Here is a 9890-nt window from a genome sequence, read left to right as displayed (position 1 = left end):
AACAATCTACGATTCCAGCTCCTTCATGTCCCAAGATCACTGGAAAACATCCTTCTGGGTCAGCCTCGCTCAAAGTATAGGAACAAACTGTGGAACTCTGGTGGCCCTACTGGTAAGAAACTGCACTGCAATCCCAAAGGCATGCAGTTCAAATCCACCAGGTGCTCGGCGGGAGAAGGATGGGCAGTCTCCTCCCATGTGATTAACTGTCTCTGAAAACCCGCTGCAGGATCAGGTATAGGTCAGTTCTGACCCAACAGTATTACTACAATGGCAAACTGCAGTGGCAATAATCATGTGCCTTTGGGGCTACCACCTCTATCTCAATAGAGAGAGGGGCTTTCCTGCTTTCCATTCTACCGCAGCTGTATACTTGATAACCTGGTTCACCAGCTCCAGGTGGAGAGCACATCAGTGTGTACCTGTCATCCCAAGTGAGACTGAGGGCACAGTCTTCGTCTTTAAAATGATAGCTTTTGCCATTGTACAGAAGACTTAAGCATCCACAGCAGTAACCCATCTAACGATACAGTCTGCCACTGTGACTTTCTTAAGTCCAAGACCATCACATACACTGACTCCATTTTAGGGCCTATGCCTTTGAAATCTTAATTTTTATACTCTTACCGTAAGTAAACGGAGCTCGGGTGACATAATTTGTGGGGAGTTTGACTCAAAAGCTTGTTAACTCAAAAGTGATGCCTCTCTGGAGTTTTGACTCCATCTCCTGCTCCATGGGTGAGAGATGGTCAATCTTCTCCCGCAGGATTTACAGTCTTGGAAGACTTGCTGGAGGGTAAGCCATATGTCAGTTCTGACTCAATGGCAGTGAGTTCAGATTTTGATTCCTGTTGAGCTCTGTGGGAATCTGATCTCTGAATCATGCCACCATAATTTCAGCTGATTCTATTTCTGTTGTTTTTGTTGTTGTTGTTGTTGTTTTAAAGATACTCTTTCCCTCCCAATTAATTCTAGTTGGAACCCTTTGACTTATCCTTGGTCATTTCCGTTCAAGACTCATCTTAATATATCCTTTTCCCCACAGTTTGCTATTATCCCCTTACAGTCTGTCTTTTTGCCTCAACTGCTTTAAAGAAAATTTATCTTGAAAATTTTATCAGTCTATGTAACTGCCAAATCCAATAGACTGGATATTTCAATCCTTATTGGAAGTTGGGTTTTAGTAAATAGAAATTTATTGTTCATAATTTGGAGGCTATGAGTTAAAGATCAAGGATATCAGGAGAAAGCTTGCTTTCTTTATTAGATCAGGGGGAAAGTGCTTATCTCGTCAACTCGTTTCCTGATTCTTTTAGATCTCCATATGGTTTGGCATCTATCTTTCCTTATCTCTGCCTCCTCCTTTTTGGAAGTTTTTTTAAGTGACTTTGCAAACTGCTGAACCCTTCCTTCTTGGTGCCATGTGAGAAGCACTTTCCTTCTACTTTTTTCAATGTGATTTCTGTCAGATTATGAGATTGTGCTCCCCAGGCTGACCATACTTATTGATTTCTTCTTTCTTCTTCATCTTTTTTTATTTTTAAATTACCTGTTTGCCCTTCTGCCTCTTGTATTTGATATTTTGAAATATTCCAAGCTCAGCTTAAAGAACCCTTTCATTTAACATCTGACAACTCTGACCTGTCCAGGCTGCTCTTCTTCCGGTGCTCAAACCACACACACATAGCTCTCAATAGCTTTAGAGAATTTGCACGGCCTTGGTTTTCATAACACTGTGTTTTTCCTGTCCTTTCTCCTACCTTTTAGGGTTTCTTTTTAATCACTTATATAAGAACATTTCAAGGGGTTTCTCATGGTTAAGTTTGTGTGTTAACTTGGCTGCCTGTGATTTTTTTTTTTTGTTTGACAGTTATGGTGTAGTCATTCTCTAAAATATACTGTAATCATTTCCTTGATGGGACCTCATGTAGAAGTATATACTTCTATATTCCCCTCTTTAGAGGTGTCCAAAATATATGTAGTTAATAAAAACAACAGAAGATAAGAGAAACCCAGAGCAGTTTTTAGAAATGAATTCTAAGGTGTGCCTGATACAGGCCATGGTCTTTGCAATCGCTTGTTATGCATCAGAGAGTTGGACAATGACTAGGGAGGACAGAAGGAGAGTGGATGCTTTTGAGCTGTGGTGCTGGAGAAGGGTACTGAATGTACCCTGGACTGCCAGGAAAACAAACAGATTCATCTTGGAGAGGATTAAACCAAGCTACTCCTTGGAGGCAAGGATTCTGGGGCTTCGTCTGACATACTTTGGACATGTTGCCAGGAGGGACAGGTCCTTGGAGAGGGACATCATGCTTGGGAGGGTGGAGGGACAGTGCAGGAGGGGAAGACCCTCTATGAGATGGATTGATTCGGTGACTGGGGTAATCGGGATGGGTGTGTCAGAGGCAGTGCGGTTGGCGCAGGATAGAGCAGGGTTTAGGGCTGTTGTGCATAGGGTCGCTATGAGTCGAAAACGACTCGACGGCACATAACAACAACAACATCCACTAGCAATCTCAAATAAATGCTGGTTTGTTAAACTCATGTTGTAGGAATATGGAAATGAACGATGAATGAAATCTGCTTTGGTGCTGAGACCTTGCCTTTATCGGCCAAAATGCACATAACCTTTCTTATACCTTAAAATGTTGCTTTCAGATTAATTTATATCTAAATTCACCGTTGTTCAATAATAGACATGAATTTGTAGGTATTATTAAGATTTAATAATTTCAGTAGATAAAGGTAAAAAAAGCTAAAGGTAAAATATATACTTTTTAACTTTAAAGAGATAACAATAAATTTATAGTGTCAGTTAGAAATTACTATAGAATTAAAACTTAGCATAAAAACCCAAAATTCTGACCTTGTTAAAAAGGTTATCTTGTTTACTTCTTCCAAGTTTTACTTCTTTATGGCTTTTGATCGTATTTTTAGTTTTACCTTTAGGAAAATCTAGATGAGCTTTGATAATAAGGTCATATTTTTAGAAATGAAATGCTGTGATTGAAACTATTATTTTAATATTTTGCATAATGAGTTCTCTACATGATTGATTATTCTTTAAAATAATCCCTTTTATTTCATTCCCTAGGTTTATTGAACATGGGGAAGGAAGAGGCTTCTCTTGAAGAAGTATTAGCCTATCTTGACCAAATCTATTGTGGAGAAATATCTATTGAAACCTCCCAACTTCACAGCCAGGAAGAGAAAGACTGGTTTGCCAAGCGGTTTGAAGAACTGAAAAAGGAGACATTTACCACAGAAGAACGAAAACATCTGTCAAAGCTAATGCTAGAATCTCAGGTAAAAGTACAGTCATCCCTTGGTATCTGTAGGAGGACTGATTACCCCCCGGGTATCCCTACCTCTGCTAAATCGTAAGATGCTCAAGTCCCTTATATAAAATGGTACGTGTACATATAACCTATATACAACCTTTCATATGCTTTAATCATGTTATCTTGTTGAAGGTCTTTCTCTCTTTTGCTGATCTCAACAAGATGAATTGACACGGTGACTGCAACCATGGGTCTGAGCATTGTAGATATCTTGAGGATGGTGTGGGATAGGGCAGGTTTTGATCTCTTGTTCATAGGGTGGCTATGCGCCATAGTCAACAACATATACTTTAATGCATCTCTTGATTACTTGTTATATCTAATATACCATAAATATTATGTGCATAGCACTTTATGATCCCTGAGCCTCTGAGGGATTGCTTTGACCACTTAATTGATGTTCATTTTCCTAAATATTTTTTGTGTTTGCTAAATCTGTGAGTATGGAACTGTGAATACAGAGTGGACTATAGTGACTAATATTAATGGAATAGGTAAGCTCATTTCTTAAAAAGATATAAATTGTTGTTGAGTACCATCAAATTGGAACCGATCCATAGCTGACCTTCTAGCGAGTTCTCAGAGGCATGGGAAGAGATTGCCCATCTTTCTCCGATGGAAGAGTTGGTGGATTCAAACCACATGCCTTTGGGATTCCAACACAGTTTCTTGCCAGTAGGCCACCAGTGCTATATTTAAGGAAAATATTAAGGCATCAACTCTCTCCATCCTCAGACAACTGAGTTGTCCTCAGTCTAAACACTTTTATATATTTATCTATTTGTTCTACAGAATATAATGTCCTTAAGAACTCACTTTTTTTTTTTAATTACCTGAAATAATCAAAAGAACTATGCATGGAAAAGGCTCTCAATAAACCTAATGGAGCCCATTTTTTGCTGGGGCTATGTCACTACTTAGGCATTCTTAGATGATAAGAAGCCTATTCTCGAATTGTACGTTTTGCAACCCTGATTAAATAGCCCTATAGAAGCCTATAGGCTTCCTGGTGGCATAGTGTGTAACATATTGGGCTGCTAACAGAAAGTTTGGCGGTTTGAATCCACCAGCTGCTCTGCGGGAGAATGAGGGTCAGTCTCCTCACGTTACAACCGAGAAAATATGATGTTGAGTCACGGTGAGTTGGAACCTGCTCACCAGCAGTAGGTTATGGAACCCTACGTGAAAACTGAGGTACTGGGAGAGACAACAAGATCTAAGGCCAGCTCATACTGTGGAAAAAGGGCCTTCTAAAGGACCTCCCTTCAGGTTATTTTTCTTTTATCATGCTTTTGTCTGGTACTCTCCACAAAGCTTTCACTACTGTACTCAGTATACGATGTCCAACTTTGAGACATACAGCAAAGCGGCACAGCTCAAGCCACTTGAAGTAACGTGGTATCGTTTTACAACATATGTAAGCGTGCCCATCTTTTACCTAACTCATCAGCTGTCTTCCTGTCACTAATCTGTCTATGGTGATATTCCATAGGAGTTTGACCACTTCTTGGCCACGAAATTTGCCACTGTGAAGCGATACGGAGGTGAAGGGGCTGAAAGCATGATGGGCTTTTTCTATGAGTTGCTGAGAATGTCAGCCTACAGTGGTATAACTGATGTGATAATTGGGATGCCTCATAGAGGGCGGCTTAATTTATTGACAGGGCTCCTGCAGTTCCCTCCAGAGGTAAGATATTTTCTGTGTTTCTTAACAGCAATTAAAAAAAAAATCTGGATTTTATAATAAAAAATTTCTTCCTTTTCAAAAGCCAGCTAAGCACATTGATTCATGAGCAGCTTAGTTAATTTGGGCAAAAGAGCCCTGGTCGTGGATTCATGGACTCAGCTACTAACTAAAAGGTCAATGGTTGGAACTCACTAGCTGTCCCAGGGAGAAAGCAGTGGCGATCAGCTTCTGTAATGATCTACAGCCGTGGGAACCCCAAGGAGCTGCTCTGTCCTTTCTGTGCAGTCACTAAAAGTCAGAAGACTTAGTAACAGTGGCCTTGGGGTTTTCTTTGTCTGCATGCCTTCAGTGGGTATGGTACTGGTTGATTTTCTACATAATCTTGTTTAAATTTTCTCACTTAAGAAAGTGAGAGCTGTGGTGCTGGAGAAGAGTATTTATTAATTTAAGAATAAAAGGTTAATTTGTTTTCTGAGGCTATTCCAATTGATGAATTGTGTTATCTGTCACTCATTTTCCTATTTAATAAAAATTGATTAAATAAACTAAAAATCTAGACAGTTTTGTATCTTTTTTTTTTTAGTTTTGTATCATTTTACCCACAGGAAATAATATGTCCATTTATTTGTAGAGTCTATTATTAATATATTTACTAAAACTAGTAGGATTATTCTTTAATGAGACCATCCAAGTGAATTTTTTTTTTATTTTATTATTTTTTGTGCATGTTCCATCAAATTGAATCTGACTGGTAGGGGGAAGACTGCCCCTCCTTCTACAGAAGAACCTCTGGTGAACTCAAACCACATACCTCTGGAATTGCAGTGCAGCTTCTTGCCACTAGGCCACCAGAGCCCCCCCCCCCTTGTGAATTTTAATAATAATAATAATAATAATAATAGTACTTGAATCCTTATATTACCATTCAATTCAGTTCAACTCAGTAATGTATATTCTTTTGTCAATAAGAAAGTTTTGAATCATTCAGATAATGTCAGTAAATCAGAAAAATCTGCCAATCTTGGTAAGTATTTTGGGTTAGTTTTTCACCAAAGACCTTTTCCAAGTTACCCTTTTGCTTGTCCAATTTTGAATGAGGTAAAAAATTTAGTATTATAATGAAATGTGCAAAGAGTTGGAGTCAGAATATCAAAGGGCTAGACTCGCATAGCATTTCTTAAGCTCAAGAAACTGAAGAACAAATTCACACCTCAAGGGAGCTCTGGTGGCCTAGTGGCAAGAAGCTGTACTGTAATCCCAGAGGTGCACAGTTCAAGTCCACCAGAGGCTCTGCTGGAGAAGAAGGGGCAATCTCCTCCTGTACCAGTCAGATCCGATTTGACGGTACACACACAAAAAATAACAAAATAAAATTGAAAAAAAATTTCACACCTCAAGTTGCAATACTTAACGATGCTTTGGGCAGAATATTAAATGATCCAGGAAGCATTAAAAGAAGATAGAAAGAGTATACAGTCATTGTACCATAACGAATTGGTGAACACAGAAGAATTTAATGAAACAACGTATGAGCAAGAGCCTGTGATGATGAAGAAGTAAGTTCACGCTGCTCTGAAAGAATTGGTGAAAACAAGGCCCTAGGAATTGATGGTATACCAATTGATATATTTCAACAAAAAGATGCTGTTCTAGATGTGCTCCCCAAGTTGTGCCAAGAAATGTGGAGGATAACCACCTGGCCAACTGACTGGAAGAGATCTATATTTGTTCCCACTCCAAAGAAAGGTGATCCCACAGTGTGGGCAATTATCAAACAATAGCAAGCAAAAGTCTGCTGAAGATTATCCAAAAACAACTGGGACAGCATGTCAACTGAGAACTGCCAAAAGTACAGGCTGGGTTTAGAAGAGGCTGTGGTACTAGAGATTGTAGCCAGTGTTAGATGGATCTTAGCTGAAAGCAGTGAATACCAGAGGAATGTATATCTGTGTTTCATTGACTATGCAAAGGCGTTTGACTGTGTGGATCATAACAAACTGTGGCTGACTCTGAGAGGAATTGGAATCCCAGAACACTTGGACGTGTTAATGTGAAACCTATACTTGACCAAGAACAGAGCAAGCAAACAGTGCATGGTTCCAAATTCGAAAGGGTGTGTGACAGGGATGTGTTCTAGCTCCATGTATTTTCAACCTATATGCGGAATAGATTATCCAGGAGGCTGGGCTGTATGAGGAGGAATGTGGCATCAGGGTTGGTGGAGGATCCATCAACAATCTGCGATATGCAGATGACATAACCCTGCTTGCTGAAACAGAGGAGGACCTGAAGCGCTTGTTGCAGAGGGTCAAGGATTGCAGCCTTCCATATGGATTAAGGCTCAATATCAAGAAGACAAAGATTCTCACCACTGGACCAATTGGCAGCATCAGTATGGATTATGAAGAGATTGAGATTGTTCACAGCTTTAGTTTGCTTGTCTCCATAATCAACACTTTTGGCACCAGCAGCCAAGAAATAAAAAGATGTATTGCGATGGGAAAGTGTGTTGTTAGGGACCTCTCCAGGGTACTGAAGAGCAATGGTGTCACTCTGAAAACTAAGGTGACCCTGATACAGGTCATGATCTTTGCAGTCACTTGCCATGCATCAGAGAGCTGGACAATGACTAGGGAAGATAGAACGAGAATTGATGCCTTTGAGCTGTGGTGCTGGAGATGAGTATTGAACGTACCATGGACTGCTAAGAAAACCAACAGGTTCATCCTGGATAGGGTTAAACCGGTGGCTCCTTGGAGACAAGGATTCTGAGGCTTCGTCTGATACACTTTGGACATGTTGCAAGGAGGGACCGGTCCTTGGAGAGGGATGTCATGCTTTGGAGGGTGGAGGGACAACACAGGAGGGGAAGAACCTCTATGAGGTGGATTGATTCAGTGACTGGGGTAATCTGGGTAGGTGTGTCGGAGACAGTGTGATTGGCCCAGGATAGAGCAGGGTTTAGAGGCGTTGTACATAGGGTCACTATGAGTCGCAAGTGACTCAACGGCACATAACAACAACATACTTGGACCAGGAAGCAGTGTCAGAACAGAGCACAGGGTTTAGAGACGTTGTGCATAGGGTCACTATGAATCACAAGTGACTCAACGGCACATAACAACAACATACTTGGACCAGGAAGCAGTGTCAGAACAGAGCAAGGAAACAGTGCAAAATTGGGAAGGGTGTATGCCAGGAATGTGTCTTATCTCCATACCTTTTCAATCTGTATGCACAATAGATTATCGGGGAGGTTGGGCTCTATGAGAGAATTGTAGTATCAGGATTGGAGGAAGATTTATCAACAACCTGCATTATACAGATGACACAACCCTGCTTGCTAAAACTGAGGAGGACCTGAAGCACTTGCTGCAGAAGGTCAAGGACTGCAGTCTTCAATATGGGTTGAAGCTCAAAATCAAGAAAACAATGATTCTCACCACTGGGCCAATTGGCAGAATCATGACAGGTGAAAAGATTGAGACTGTTAACAGCTTTAGTTTGCTTGTCTCCGCAATCAACACTCTTGGCACCAGCAGCCAGGACATTAAAAGACATACTGCATTGGGACAATTTGCTGTCAGAGACCTCTCCAAAGTACTGAAGAACAACGATGTCAGTCTGGAGACTTAAGGTGCACAGGCTACAATCTTTACAATCACTTCCTATGCATCAGAGAGTTGGGACAATGACTAGGGAGGATAGAAGGAGAATTGATGCCTTTGAGCTGTGGAGATGGGAAAGAGTATTTAATATACCATGGACTGCTAAGAGAATATATAGGTTCATCTGGGAGGGGTGAAATCAGGCTGCTCCTTGGAAGCTAGGATTCTGAAGCTTTGTCTGACATCTTGGACATGTTGCAAGGACAGACCAGTCCTTGGAGAGGGACATCATGCTTGGGAGGGTGAAGGGACAGTGCAGGAGAGGAAGACCCTTGATGAGATGGATTGATTCAGTGACTGGGGTAATAGGGGTAGATGAGTTGGAGACAATGAGATTGGCATAGGATAGAGCAGGGTTTAGGGCCGTTGTACATAGGCAACTCAATGCCACATAGTAACAAAACAGGACTGAAGGGATTCTGGGGAAACTAAGAAAAGAGGGGATCATTAATGTACATGGCATTGAAACAGACGAGAGAGAGAAATGTGTAAAAGAGATATATGTTTAGGTATTATTGGTATGAAAAGAATCCAGAATAAGAGCTGTGTAATAAAGTGGTCTGCGGGGGGAGACTGTATAATAATTAAAAACCTTTTTTTCCCAAAGAAAAAAGTAAACTTGGGGGCGGGGGCAGAGAGGAAAATGTGCAACAATGAATGAATGGAAATCCAAGTCTTTATAAACTTACAATAAAATCTCAATTAAAAAAAACTAAAAAACCAAAAAAGAAGATTGTGAAAATTAAGTGAAATAATGAATATGGAAAAACTTTCTGAGCATTGAACATCATAGTTTCTTTCATCATAATTTATTTCACCCTCTAAATTTGAAGATACTACAAAGTTCTTAAATTATGTTATTTATTGCAAGTTAGAGGTAACAATATTTGCATTATGCTAGACTTCTGTTCCTGAGATGGTTTTGAAATTTGAGTGGGATAGACTTAAGGTCAAATCTTGGTTCCCATGGACCTGACTTAATTTTCCTCAACTTCAGCTTGAATTTGCATATGAGTAGTTGGTGGTCTATCCCACAATCAGCACCCTGCCTGGTTTTCACTGCTAATATTGAGTTTCTCCAGCGAATCTCTCCACAAATGTAATCGATTTGATTCCTATGCTTACCATCAGGTGAAATCCATGTGTATAGCCTGCGTTTGTTTCTTATAAAAGGTATTTGCAATGAATAAA

The 9890-nt window shown here is 40.2% G+C and overlaps 1 protein-coding gene across 1 annotated transcript in view; it reads left to right on the top strand.

Annotated features, from left to right (window-relative positions):
* The window catches only part of DHTKD1 (dehydrogenase E1 and transketolase domain containing 1), a 116013-nt gene that overhangs the window by 35492 nt on the left and 70631 nt on the right, over positions 1-9890 (top strand). Inside the window, exons 3-4 of the mRNA XM_006891841.1 lie at positions 3098-3309; positions 4837-5031. Coding sequence (XP_006891903.1) covers positions 3098-3309; positions 4837-5031 — 407 coding nt within the window. The remainder of the gene's footprint in view (positions 1-3097; positions 3310-4836; positions 5032-9890) is intronic.

This window comes from Elephantulus edwardii, unplaced genomic scaffold (assembly GCF_000299155.1).
Source record: "Elephantulus edwardii isolate Elephantulus edwardi_28Jun2011 unplaced genomic scaffold, EleEdw1.0 scaffold00105, whole genome shotgun sequence".
NCBI lineage: Eukaryota > Metazoa > Chordata > Mammalia > Macroscelidea > Macroscelididae > Elephantulus > Elephantulus edwardii.
This window is presented reverse-complemented; position numbering and strand designations above follow the sequence as displayed.